The following is a 14,349-nucleotide window of genomic DNA, read 5'->3' on the forward strand; positions in this document are numbered from 1 at the left end:
TTGTGGTGATAGTGAGGGTAGCAATCCCTTTTTTGACAAGACAGTAGTGACGGCCATCTTGGTGACGTGTGTTGTTGTGCAAGAGATGTAGTTCATTGAGAGTTTCACACAAAAAAACGTGTTGCTTCACAGTTTTACGAACATTTTTTTAGTTTTGACTTGCAAAATTATCTTTTAAATTGACAAACATCATATGTGTAATTCGTTGCACAATTCAAACGGGATCGAAAGATAATCTTTCTCTCTCCATTGACTTCAATACATATTTTTTCCGAAATAAGGTCCCATGGAGCTCCCCCGGAAGGGGAGGGACTTCGCCACTCTATAGTGTTCACTGGAGTCCATTGTTATGCTGTGTGTGTGTGTGGTTTTGCCCCCCCCCCCCCCCCCCCCCCCCGTTGGTGCGTAATTAGTACATCGGACAGTGTCACTACCCGATCTGCCGCCCTGCCCTATCTCCAGTGCGCATGTGCGAGATGGTCCGCCATATTGGACAACTCCGTACGGCAACCCAAGTAGGACACTTGACACAGTGGCTTTTGGCAAAGCACAAAAAGAAAACTCGAGAGAGATGAGTTATTGTTATTACAACGTGACTTCACTATTATTTAACAACTCTTTTTATTGGGTTCTTTTATTTGGGGTTAAGTACATTGTCAGAATAAGTGAGAAATGGATTTAACTTCTGTTAGACAGCTATATGCCATACATTTTTGCATACATTCACAGTACAAATGTATTCAGTATGATAGCTGTCTAACAGAAGTTAAAGGGTTAGGGTTAGGTTGTCAAATATGGCGGACCATCTCGCACATGCGCACTGCAGATAGGGCAGGGCTGCAGACCGGGTAGTGACAGACAGCACCTCAGCACCCCCACTCAAAATGCCTTCCTGCGCTTCTGCTCCTGTCCACAGTACCAAATCATAACGCAGCAATAATCATAATACAATAATTGGCCATGATTTGAGGTGGGATGTGAGGCCGAAAGAGGGGGGTTTTCCTGAGGTAGTGTTATAATAGTGGAGATTAATTATAATTAGTATCATATTTATTGCCAAGTACAAGGAAATACAAATAATTTGCTCTGGTGTACAGTGTACAGTTACATTAACACTAAAAGGAAAGAAAAAACTAAAGGACAAACATTACATTGAAAAGAGAAATGTTGACACGAACATTTTAATATACAAATAAAGTACAGTAAAAATATGACCAAATGCTATGAAAAGCTATTTTTGAATTATTATTTCAATTATTATTATTTATTTAAAGTGGAAAGCTGTGCTGATTTAAAAAAAAAAAAAAAAAAAAAAAGCTTTTCATAGAGAGATGCAGTTCTTTTATACAGATCATTGTGGAGTTACTTTTAAACAGAGCCTATCGGGTTACACTACAATACATTAATTTATTAGTTTTCAATTACATGGATCTTGGAAAAAAAGGCAATGACAGTAATCCATAAAAACATGCATTATGTGAACTATATACAATATGTGTCTTCTTATGAACTCTAACAAGCTGACTTATTGAGTTCAGATAGTGCATAGCTTAACATTAATAGCCTTTTATTCATTTCCACTACAGATAAAGCATAGTTGCATTATTATTCTATTTATTATTTTTCCAATAAATTCTTTGTAAAAAAACACTAAGACATTACAACCTTTCTGTGATCTGTAAAACTGCCCTTTGATAGTCATGGCAAATAATGAACTAAACTATCGTATAATGCAGGGGTCGGCAACAGGCGGACCGCGGTCCGGATCCGGACCAAGACGCCGACCTAAACGGACCCGAAGCTATAATCAATAATTTTTCGGCACCTCACACTTTTTTAATTCTGATATGGGTGACTTGTGTAATTCGTGGAGAACCGAAGAGTTTTCGTTTTGGGGGTGGGGAGTCCGTCCGTTAGTTCGACTGATGGACAACTTCTCACTTCAAAAAAGAAGAAGAAATCTAGACCGCACAAATAATTAAACAAGCGAGTACCTGTTTTTCCTGGCCAAGGACAGGTTCCTTGAACACAACACAAGCGTAACGTGTCTTCACGTGGTATATGTCTCGTCTGAAAAGAGTGCTGCTGACGTCAGACCCGGCGTCATGGGCGGGCCCCATGGGGCCGGGCCCGCCCATCCAGGATTTGGGCCCGCTGTTTTAATCAGGGCTGAATACAACATTTTAATTGTTTTATTATGTTTATTGTTGTTATTTGTAGGGCTTTGTCCTAGTATATATATTTTTCAAACTATGTTGAAAGATTAGTTTAATATCATTTTTTATTTTGCTATGAAATTCTGAATGAAAGGCTGCGCACGAGACTGGTTTTTCGCTGGGTTGAGTGGTGTGGGTTTTTGAGTGAGATGCGGCACAGCAGCCTGTCAGTTTACTCTTGCTAGGTTAGTTTGGCTATTATCATTTATATTTATCTGCAACAATAGATATCAGGAAGTGGTTCATGAAAGGAATATGGAAACTCAGCGCCAGATGCAGGCACATTAGAAGACATCAGTTACGTTACCAACGAGCTAGCAAGCCAGCCAAGGACAAGGAAGGCTGGCAATCAATTATATTTTGAAGAGAAATTGACTCTCAAGCCAGCTCTCTCACAAACTCCGGCTCTGTGCGCAAGCAGACCGCTGCACACGCTCTCTCAATCAATCAATCAATCAATGTTTATTTAGTCCAATATCACAAATGTTACATTTGTCTCAGTGGACTTCACAGTTTGTACAGAATATCAGTATGACAATACGACACCCTCTGTCCTTAGACCCTCACATCGTACAAGGAAAAACTTCCGGAGAAAACCCACAGTTTAAAGGGAAAAATGGGAGAAACCTCAGGGAGAGCAACAGAGGAGGGATCCCTCTCCCAGGACGGACAGACGTGCAATAGATGCCGTGTGTAAATTGAAAAGATAATACATTTGCAACATAGGTAGTCCAAATGTTTGGAAATGCATGTGTGTACAGTATAATAGGAAGATGAATCCACAAGGATATCCATCCAGGACTTATGATCCAGGACCACAGCCACGACTCAAGATCCAGGACTCGCGATCCATCACACAGGACCGCAGGATCATCCATGACTCCGGATCCCGGCGTATATAGACACCAAAAAGAAAGACATTTGGGGAAGCTGGGTTAATCGGAACATGAGAGTACACAGGTATAGACAGAGAGAAGGAAGAAGTAAGATGTCCCCCGACAAACTAAGCCTATATCAGCAAAACTAGGGGCTGAATCTAATCAGCCCTAACTATAAGCTTTATCAAAAAGGAAGGTCTTAAGCGCACTCTTAAAAACGGATAGGGTGTCTGCCGTCCGAACACAAACTGGAAGCTGATTCCACAAAAGTGGAGCTTGATAAGAAAAGGCTCTGGCTCCCATTGTACTTTTAGAGACTCTAGGAACAACCAACAACCCTGCATTCTTGGAACGCAATGCCCTAGTAGGACAGTAGGGTATAATGAGTTCTTTAAGGTAAGATGGCGCCCGCCCATTAAGGGCTTTGTAGGCGAGAAGAAGAATTTTTAATTCTATACTGTGTTCTATAGGGAGCCAGTGTAAGGCAGCCAGAACAGGAGTAATGTGGTCCCTTTTCCTAACTCTGGTTAGTACACGAGCTGCAGCATTTTGAATCAGCTGAAGCGACTTGACTGACTTCTTGGTACACCCTGAAAATAAGGAGTTACAATAATCCAGCCTTGAAGTAACAAATGCATGGACTAGTTTCTCTGCATCGTTTTGAGGCAAGATATGCCTGATTTTTGAAATGTTACGTAGATGGAAGTAGGCAGTCCTCGAAATTGATTTTATGTGGGCGTTAAAGGATAAATCCTGATCAAATATAACACCAAGATTCCTTACAGTCTCACTGGAGGCCAAATTAATGCCATCCATAGTTAGTATATCTTTAGATAATTTTTTTCGTAGATTCTTTGGGCCAAGTACAAAAACTTCAGTTTTGGTCGTGTTTAACATAAAAAAATGTAAGGTCATCCACGTTTTTAAGTCCTTGAGGCAGTCTTGAATTTTATTTAGATGATTAATTTCATCAGGCTTGATTGATAAATATAGCTGAGTATCATCCGCATAACAATGAAAGTTTACAGAATGATTCCTTATAATATTGCCTAACGGAAGCATATATAATGTGAACAAAGTAGGTCCGAGCACTGAGCCCTGTGGCACTCCATGGCTAACTTTGGTTTGCGTAGAAGATTCATCGTTGACACGTACAAACTGAGAGCGTTCAGATAGATAGGACCTAAATCAGCCTAAAGCAGTTCCCTGTATGCCAACTAAGTGCTCTAGTCTTTGCAATAGGATATCATGGTCGATAGTATCAAATGCAGCACTGAGATCGAGCAAAACAAGAAGAGAGACAGGTCCCTTGTCTGAGCCTATTAGAATGTCATTTTGTGACTTTAACCAGAGCTTTCTCTGTGCTATGATGTGTTCTAAAGCCAGACTGAAAATCTTCAAATAAATCATAGTTTTTTAAGTAATCACACAGCTGTTTTGCGACTGCTTTCTCAAGACATTTTGGGAGGAACGGAAGATTAGAAATTGGTCTATAGTTGGCTAAAACCTATGGATCGAGGTTGTGCTTTTTAAGAAGTAGTTTTATCACTGCTACTTTGAATGATTGTGGAACATAGCCGGATAATAAAGACATATTCATAATATTTAATAAAGAAGTGCTAATTAATGGAAAAACTTCTTTTAACAGCTTAGTTGGAATCGGGTCTAAGATACACGTTGATGGTTTAGAAGAGAGAATCATTGAATTTAATCGTTCAAGGTTTATGGCTGAAAAGCATTCTAGTTTACTATCTAGTGTAATATTATAACTTACGTTTCCGGGAGCTGTTGATAACACTATACTGGTCAAAGGCAAGAGGTCATTAATTTTGTTTCTAAGAGTAACAATTTTATCGTTAAAAAAGCACATAAAATCATTACTAATGAGTGCTATGGGAATAGAAGGCTCAATCGAGCTGTGGCTCTCTGTCAGCCTGGCTACAGTGCTGAAAAGAAATCTTGCATTATTCTTATTCTCATCTATTAATGAAGAGTAGTAGGCTGCTCTCGCTTTACGCAGTGCTTTCTTATATTCATTGAGAGTAATATGCCAAATTAAACGAGATTCTTCAAGTTTAGTGGAACGCCATATCCTTTCAAGTTGTCTCGACTTTTGCTTTATTTTGCGGGTTTCGGCATTATGCCATGGAGCTAATCTATGTTGTTTTATTTTCTTCTTTTTCAAAGGAGCAACAGAGTCTAATTTTATTCGCAGCGCATCTGTAGCACTATCAACAACATGATCAATTTGGGGTGGTGTACATTTTGTATAAGCTTCCTCCCTTACATGCAGAAATGGTATCGAGTTAAGTATTGGCGGAATCTCTTCCTTAAATTTGGCTATAGCACTAACAGATAGGTTTCTGCTGTAGGAGCTTTTGACTAATGCTTTGTAGTCTAGTAACAGTACTTCAAAAGTTACTAAGAAATGGTCGGATAAAGCAGGATTATGCGGTTCGACTAATAGTTGCTCAATTTCAATACCATAAGTCAGAACAAGGTTGAGAGTGTGATTATAGCAGTGGGTTGGTTTATTTACACTCTGACAGAAACCAACAGAATCTAATATAGAGTTAAATGCAAAAGTAAGGCTATTTTTATCATCGTCAACATGAATATTAAAGTCACCTACGATAATTACTTTATCTGTTTTAAGTACCAAAGCTGATAAAAACTCAGAGAATTCTGATAAGAATTCTGAATAAGGACCTGGTGCACGGTACACTGTAACAAATAAGATTGGCTGCAAAGTTTTCCAGGTTGGATGCGTAAGACTGAAAACGAGGCTTTCAAAGGAGGTATAATTACATTTTTGTTTAGTATTGATAAGTAAATTTGAGTCAAAGATTGCTGCAACTTCACCTCCTCGGCCCGTGCCTCGGGCAATATGAGTGTTGATATGGCTGGGTGGAGTTGCCTCATTTATGCTGACATATTCTTCATGTCTCAACCAAGTTTCAGTGAGACAGCATATATCAATATTATAATCTGATATTAAATCATTTACCAATATTGCTTGAGATGCTAGAGATCTTATGTTTAAGAGACCACATTTAATCTTCCTGTTTTGTTGCACTATAGTAGTTGTTACATTTACTTTTAGTAGGTTATTATGTATGACACCTCTATTAGGTTTTACCTTAAATTGTCCTTGGGAAGACACACACACCGTTAATATTGGGCATTTTATTGGGTTCGGGATTCGTATTGATGACTGCCTAGGAGAGAGCGCAGAGAAGCGTGCAAGACTGCGATTCCGCCTCCTGGTCTCAACTCCAGTTTGTCATGGATTAAGTCCACAAAGCCCTGAAATGTTTGCCGAAATGAGATTTGCACCTTCCAAAGTAGGATGAATGCCGTCTCTCTTAATCAGACCAGGTTTTCCCCAGAAGGTTGTCCAATTATTTACAAAGCCCACATTGTTTGCTGTGCACCACCAAAACAACCAGCGCTGAAATGATGACTATACATGTCATCATTGATCAGATTGGGGAGGGGACCAGAGAAGATTACGGTGTCCGGCATTTTTTTAGCATAACTACACACCGACGCCACATTAAGTTTGGTGCATTCTGATTGGCGTAAACGAACATCATTATCACTGACGTGAATAACAATCCTACTGTATTTACGTTTTATTTTTAGCCAGCAGTTTAAGATGCACCTCAACGTCGCCCGCTCTGGCCCCCGGAATGCATGTGACTGTGGAGGCTTCGGTCTCTAAATTCACGTGTCTCATAATAGAGCTACCAATAACCAGAGTTGGCTTCTCAGCGGATGTCTCGCTGAGTGGGGAATATCTGTTAGATACGTTTACGGGTTGGTGGGGACCTGCGGGTTTCGCGTTATGCCCTTTCTGAACAGTCACCCAATCTCCCTGCTGCTCGGGAGTTGCCGGGGGACGGCTAATAGGAGCTACCTTTTGCTGGTCCGCACCGGCTAACATGTGCTTTACTGTAGCTGAGTTCCTTTCTAAGATGCGGAGCCGGGCTTCTATGGCTATGATTCCCGCCTCCAATCTAACAACTATACTACATTTAACACATGTATCGGTACCAGTAAAGCAGAAGTGAGAGTGAAACAGAGCCTCTCTCAATCTCTCTCTCTCTCCCTTTCTCTCCATCGCTCAACCTCACTCCACCTCTCCACCCCGCGTGCTTGCCCAAGTTGGCACAGCGTGTAGTGATGGGAATTCCGGCTCTTCTTGGTGAGCCGGATCATTTGGCTCGGCTCACCAAGAAGAGCCGGCTCTTTTGGCTCCCAAACGGCTCTTCAGTTTACCACATATTATACCTTTTATAATTAAATCAAATGTAGCCCTGTTTTGACTAATGAATTATATATAGGCCTAGCCTGTGTACACATATATCACTTAAATTAATCAATACATCCTTTGTACTGAAGTATTCAAAAGTAAAAAATACATGTTTAATATAAATGATTTGCTGTGGCCAAATGTTTTCATTGCATTTACAGACCCTTGTAACTCTCTGATACCACCCCATGAATGCACTGACTTGCTTGTAGAACCACGGTACACACAACAGATAGCAACACCTATAAAAACTATTTTAAAAAAGGGGCTACTGTATCGACATTTTAAAATTATATTGAAAGAAAAGGCAGATTATGTGAGCTGCAGCTGATCACGCCCCCCTGCAGGAGAGTGGAGCGTGCTCTAAGATCAGCTGCTGGGCTCTCAGAAGAGGGGGAGAAAAAGAGATCTCCCTCCTCCGTGTTTTGTTCTTATAGAAGTAAGAAGAGAAGTGGGGCAGAAACCCTCCTTTTTACGCAGCGGTCCAGACATAGACATCAAACAGCGACACATATTCAGTTGATATTTACTTTGGCATTAGGGCAGGGATATCTAGATACTTTCCAAGGTTTGACATAATGAATTGTGCTACTTTTAAAGCAAGCAACGATGTTTTCAAATCTGTAATCAAAAAACTCCTCAAAAACACTATCGAAGCAGTTACTGCCGTTGCTACGTTAGTTCAAACAGTAACAACGGACTAATTTTCTTTAGCGGATACATGTACATTTAAATAAATACATACAACTATTTTTTAAATCAATAAAATAATTTTCTAAATCCATAAAAGCATTTCAATTAATACTGGGAGTCATGTCGTTACTTTGTTGAGAATGTGGCCATGTAATAAGCGGGATGATGTGCACATTGCACATTGTATAATGTGCCTTCATGCCGATCTAGATCCCTCCGCAAAAAAAAAAAAAGAACCGGCTCGTTCGCGGTCGCGAACCGGCTCCCGTCGTTCAATTCAAAGAGCCGGCTCTTTGAGCCGGCTCGTTCGCGACCGACACATCAGTAAGCGTTACAAATGTGCCACAAAACCAACCAATGGATGTTCATTTCATTTCATTTCAAACCTTTATTTAACGAGATTGGTCCCATTGAGATCATAGATCTCTTTTTCAAGGGAGACCTGCAGCATATAGGTTCCACATGAAACATAAAACAATAAAGGACATCATATATTATATTTACAGGAATACATTATATTTACAGAATGTAGCCTATAATATGACCGTCAACAGCCTTATGGCAACCTAAAACCCCTCTGTTTCCGTAACAACAGTTCAGATTTCCTGGGAAATGTAAGTTTCGGGGTTGGCCCGCCCTTGTAAATCAAATGCCCGCCCAGAGACGTATGTCTGCCGCCGGGTCTGGCTCACGTGCTGACAGAGAGCATCGGAACGCCGATCCAGCTCTTCAGATATTGCAGTAGGCCTACCCATAAGGAGCCGTATATGTAGGGTGACCACCCGTCCCGCGTAGCGCGTGCACGCACAGCGTTTGAACCCCAATTCATGCGTCCCGCAAATTGAGACCATGTCACGCATAATCAATGCTTGCTCAAAAAAGAATTGCTCGCTCTAGCTTCTTGAGCTCTTGGCAGCCAAACTAGCATTACTTGAGACTAGTTCAGCACGCTACAGTTGCCACACCCACCCCCCAGTATAACTGCTGACTAGGTTGTCAAATTTTGCGTCGTCGTCATGACAGCAAACGGCCGCACGCGCGGCGACAGACGCTGTGCAAAAGACTTCCGGCGGAAATGAAGTGCATTTGTGTAGGGTTATGCCGCGCTACCCGTGGTTTTGTCGCGTGAACTTGTCTATAGAAAATGGCGTCTGAAGCACCAGTAAGTAAAAAGAGAAGGTGTGGGTACAGGAAAGAGTGGGAGAGGGAATATGTGTGGCTGAAGGCTGTTGAGGGGGATAGTGAGAGGGTTTTCTGTGACATTTGCAAAACGTCCTTCTCAATCGGACATGGAGGCGAATACGATGTCAAACGACACAGACTGACTGACACACACAAGAAAAATGTCCAACAAAAAGAGACATCGAAATCTATGGATGCTTTCCTCCGACCCAAAAACGACTGTCTAGCTGACAAAGTCACTGCTGCAGAGGTGACGAGTGTGTATCACACTGTCCAACACGCTACATCATATCGAGCAGGAGATTGTGGCATAAAGCTAGCCCCAACGATTTATCCGGACTCGGACATTGCCAAGAGGATGGCCTGTGGTCGGACGAAGGCAGAAGCTATTGTCACTGATGTGCTTGCCCCTGCCTCTGTCGAAGATTGTTTCAAAGTCCTCAAAAGACCACTACATGAGCAACGAGAGGCAACAACTAAAGGTACATTTAAAGTTATGTTCATGGATGTAATATTGTGTTAGCTATTTATCTGACGTTAGCTAACTGATGTCTAATCATATTGATATTCTTCTACTATGTTAAAAGTCAACGTTTCCTTCACTTCAATGAAATTAAATAGCATCAGTAGCCAACGCAAACATAAAGGCTAAAGGCTCTTCCGTGCCTTTGTGAAACCAGGCTCTGTGTACCTTATATGATTTCACAAAAAAAAGCAACTATGATTTTTGAAAAGATGTAGGCCTAAATAATTGTATAGATTATATTTATATAAAATCAATAATGATCAAAACAGTAAAGTAGTGTCTTGTATTTTTGTAATAATCTGTTTTTAGAGAATCTCTCTCAAGTTCACCCCATCTGTGTGTGTCTCCACAGCCCACACGCCATTCTTCTCAGTGGCTTCAGATGCCTCCAATCATGGGACCACCAAGCTCTTCCCACTGTCAGTGCGTTACTGGACGCCAGACTTGGGAGTACAGACGAAGGTCATTGATTTCTATGATGACAGTGATGAAACATCTTACGCGATCCACAACCAGATAGTCACCAAGCTGGAGGAAAACGGACTGGGACTAGACATGATATCTGCGTATAGTGCTGACAATGCTAGTGTGAATTATGGGAGATACAACTCTGTCTTCCAGAAACTGAAAGAGAACAACAGTTCTATTTTGAAGGCAAACTGTGTGGCCCACATCGTTCACAACAGTGCAAAACACGCAGGAGATCGGCTAAATATCGACATAGAAAATGTTGTCAACAAGACCTTTAGCCACTTCTCCTCATCTGCCAAACGCGTTGAGGAACTTAAGTCAGTTCACACCTTTGTGGAGATAGAGTACCAGTCCCTGCTTAGACATGTGCCCACAAGATGGCTGAGCCTGTGGCCTGCAGTGAAGAGGCTTCATGACTGCTGGGCTCCTATCAAGGCCTATTTTCTCTCATTGGGAGAGGAACAGTGCCCAAAGTCACTATGGCGGCTGTTCAGGGATGACCAGGATGGTGAGGGCAACCCCCTTGAATTACAGGTAATTATTTTGAATTGCATTCAACAGGGATAAGAGAAATTATGATAATGCAAAGAGTGATCATTGACTCATCTTACTTCTTTTAGGTTTACCTGTCCTTCCTCAGCAATGCGCTGAAGATTTTCCACGACACTGTGCTGGTGCTGGAGCGAGAAGATGGGACTGTCTGTGAGCTCTACGATATGATGTTCACCCTAAAAACCAAGCTACAGCAACGACAGAGTGATGGTTTCTTTGGGGCCCAGACGGGTGTACTCTTCCAGGAGTTTCCAGACAGGCAGGCAGCTGTGCTCAGAGAGGATATGTGCAACTTCTACCAGTCCTCTCTCACTTACCTGGAGCAGCGCTATGACTTCTCAGACTCCAACTACCAGAAGAAAGTGGCTAGCCTGGCACTACAGAAGAGCCCATTCAACTTCACCCATCTCTGTGAAGCTGTAGAAGTCCTGCAGCTAAGCAAGCAATTGGACATGGATGCACTATATGATGAGTATTGTGTTGTTCTGCCACACCAACAGGCCATTGTGCAGTCAGAAGCTTCAGTCGTTGAGAAGTGGGCCACCTTACTCAAGCACACACACACACCAAACATGACAGCATTAGCTTCTTTCCTCTTGAGTGTACCAATCACCAATGCTTCAGTGGAGAGGGTCTTTTCACTGATGACAGGATGCTGGACAGACACAAGGAACAGATGTTCGGTAAACCTCATCAAGTCAGAAATCCAGGTGAAGAGCAACTTCACATTCAGTTGCAAGGACTTCTACTCTTATGTAGTGAAAGAGAAGGCTCTCCTCAATGCTGTACGCTCCAACAAGAAATACAAGTTCAAGAAGAAACCTGAAGAAAACTAGTTAATATCCCATTTCTCTAAGATGTAGTTTGATTGATTTTGAACATTGGTGGACTGTTTACAGGGTTGCAAATTTACCATTTTTAGGTTACAGTTGCCTTTTAGGTGAAAATGTCATTGTTCTGCATAGGATTTTATGTTGGCAACTTTTTGCATTGTTGTCACCTTGTGATGTTGATGGGTTCGCACTCCTGTGTCTATACTGAAAAAACATTTGGAACCTTCTCATGAATGTTGCTTGAAGTGAATAAATTGCTTAAGTTAAATAGCATTTGCCAATTCATTGTTCAAAATGTTATGAATCTTTATTTAGAAAGAAATACACATTGGTGGCCTATTGATGGACATACATCAGATATTACACATGTCTAGTGGAATAGGGCACTATTAATGTACTATGTAAGATGGTATGTGCTAGAAATAGGTAAACCACTTCCGCGCCGGGCAGTGTCCCACATTGTCCCTCAGAAACATACCCCTTGTCCCCCCTTGGGCTTCTTAGCAGGTGGTCACCCTACGTATATGCCGCAGTTTTTGCGTGACTGTGTCTTTAGTTGTAAGCACAGTGGCGATCTATTGTTATTAGCATCGGGTTAGCTAGCAATGCTAACGAATTTAAAGAGCTTTTCTACAACCAGGTGGAAGAGAGCTCTCTCCTGAGAGGCTCAAATAACCTCAGCTCAGTGAGGTTAAGGCACACCTTGATATGATCATTATAGTTATTAATGAGACTAAATGAAAAACAGGTATAAAATACTATATGACAGTAACAAAAAAGTTGTTAAAAACCACAAGAATAGAGTTTAAAAGGGGAGTGATTTGTAAAATATCCAAAAAGAAAAATCTGCTTACAGTTCTGTTTCATATGGGTGTTGAAAGATGTATCCATAGATATCTTCATGTTGCTCTCAAAGTGCATCAGATTGATGCTTTTAACTTCAATAGTTCAAAAAAAAAAAATCTTCCCGGGGGAATATGCCCCCGGACCCCCCCCCCCCCCCACACTTAAATCATGTTCACATGGATAGGATACTAAATACATTTGCACACATCTTGTGTCCATATCTTTCTGTTTTGGTGGTCATGCCACACCGTGCACATGCATGCATACGTGAGTCATGGTGAGATATCTGGATTCAGAGGTTGCTTTTTCTTTGCACAGCATGAAAGAAAGGCGAAATGAATGGGCTATGATTTTAGTTTTTTTAAGCAGAGGTTGAGTTCAATAATTTGTACGACCCTCTGAGGATGTTGTAAAAATTGAAAGGAAAAAGGTTCCCCACCCCTGCTGTAAATAATAATAAAAACCCTTGATTTATAACTTAACATCTCGGTCTCCTATTGATCTGAGTATATTATAAAGAATAACCAGTTAATTGAAGCATTATAGCACAGGCCTTTGTCAGATGGTTTATTATGCTGTTTTTTTCTGCTTCGAATAGTTCTCTCTTTTTTCACCATACCTGTGTTTGCACCACCAATGAGCACCTGCATGTGTATGAGAATGGCCCTGACACCATTTCAGCCCAGATTTACAAACTCCTGGAAGGACAAGCTCAAGTTCAATTCTCGCTCTGAATTAAAAAAAAAGTGAGTGAGGGACTGCAATATAAGAGGGAAATAAAGAGAAACTTTAAAACTGTTCAATTGTTATGATGTGTAAGGACTGATATTGTTCTATAATCGTCTGAAACAGTTAAGTCATGATGTGAAACGGTTAACAAAGAAAAAGGGAAACTCAAGCTGCTGCTACACTTTATTTTATTTATCTGAAATTAAGCACTTTTAAGATGCACATATTTTCAAAAGCTATTTTATTTATTTTCTCTATTTCATTTTTAAATGCAGTCCGAGAGGAACATTACACATATCCACAGTATTTACTGTATATCTGTATAGTTCAATGTTAATTGACAATAAATATTGTTGTTTTTGAATTGTACTTTCTTTATTTGATTGGCAGTCAGTTGTTGATTACATTCAGACGTTGATAAAGCTACAGGCTACTTCAATATATATCACACTAATTCATAAAGCAACTTAGACATTTTGATGTTCCGGACCTTTGCATGGGGACATTTTCTCTAACTGGACCTCATTGAATTTTAGTTGAATACCCCTGTTATAATGCATGCTGTCAACCTGGTATACCAGATAGGTGGTTAATATGTTTCTATTTTCTTGACACAAATTCTTAAATTAAATAACTAATTAAATTAGCTTCAAATCCAGCTTGATGCCAAGGATCAAGTTGAAGGTAAGGTAAAGGCACAGGCTTTATTACGTGATTATTATCAACCCTCGCTACATCAAAAAGCTCACTGATGCTTGATAAATGCTCCCTTTTAAGCCCTCCAAGGATAGGCTGTGGGGAAAAAGCCTCTGAAAAATTCAACACAGCAACGGAAAGTACTTGTCCTCACCTCTCCCCTTATCCTCTTCCCACTCTTTTTTGCCTTTTTATTTCTTCCTTTCTGCTATCTTTTGGATACAATCCCATTTATATCCTGTCAAGAGGTCAAGAGGAACAGTTTTTTATTTTGAATACTCAAGTAATATGTATTGCCCAGGGTAACTGAAGATCTATACATGCACTGCTGATGGGCTTTGGTTATCCCTGTCAAGGCTTGTCATCAGATCAGTGTACTCTCTGGTTACAGCTGCCCCCTGAACTCTGAACA

The 14,349-nt window shown here is 40.8% G+C and overlaps 2 protein-coding genes across 2 annotated transcripts in view; both read left to right on the forward strand.

Moving 5' to 3' along the window:
* naaladl2 (N-acetylated alpha-linked acidic dipeptidase like 2) overlaps positions 1-14,349 on the forward strand; it is a 1,042,014-nt gene that overhangs the window by 514,561 nt on the left and 513,104 nt on the right. The window lies entirely within an intron of this gene.
* Positions 8,860-12,180, forward strand: LOC307032806 (uncharacterized protein). Its single transcript, XM_079671082.1, has 3 exons — positions 8,860-9,766; positions 10,163-10,815; positions 10,902-12,180. Exons 1-3 carry the CDS (start codon positions 9,247-9,249, stop codon positions 11,667-11,669), a joined length of 1,941 nt encoding a protein of 646 aa, XP_079527208.1. The 5' UTR covers positions 8,860-9,246; the 3' UTR covers positions 11,670-12,180.

This window comes from Notothenia rossii (assembly GCF_949606895.1).
Source record: "Notothenia rossii genome assembly, chromosome: 1".
Classification (NCBI taxonomy): domain Eukaryota; kingdom Metazoa; phylum Chordata; class Actinopteri; order Perciformes; family Nototheniidae; genus Notothenia; species Notothenia rossii.

What these genes read in the sequence shown, in the direction of transcription:
- LOC307032806 (XM_079671082.1), top strand. Translation starts at nt 9,247, where the DNA reads ATGGCGTCTGAAGCACCAGTAAGTAAAAAGAGAAGGTGTGGGTACAGG. An exon ending in ACGAGAGGCAACAACTAAAG is followed by an intron (nt 9,767 to 10,162) that starts GTACATTTAAAG and finishes GTGTCTCCACAG; the next exon opens with CCCACACGCCATTCTTCTCA. An exon ending in GCAACCCCCTTGAATTACAG is followed by an intron (nt 10,816 to 10,901) that starts GTAATTATTTTG and finishes TACTTCTTTTAG; the next exon opens with GTTTACCTGTCCTTCCTCAG.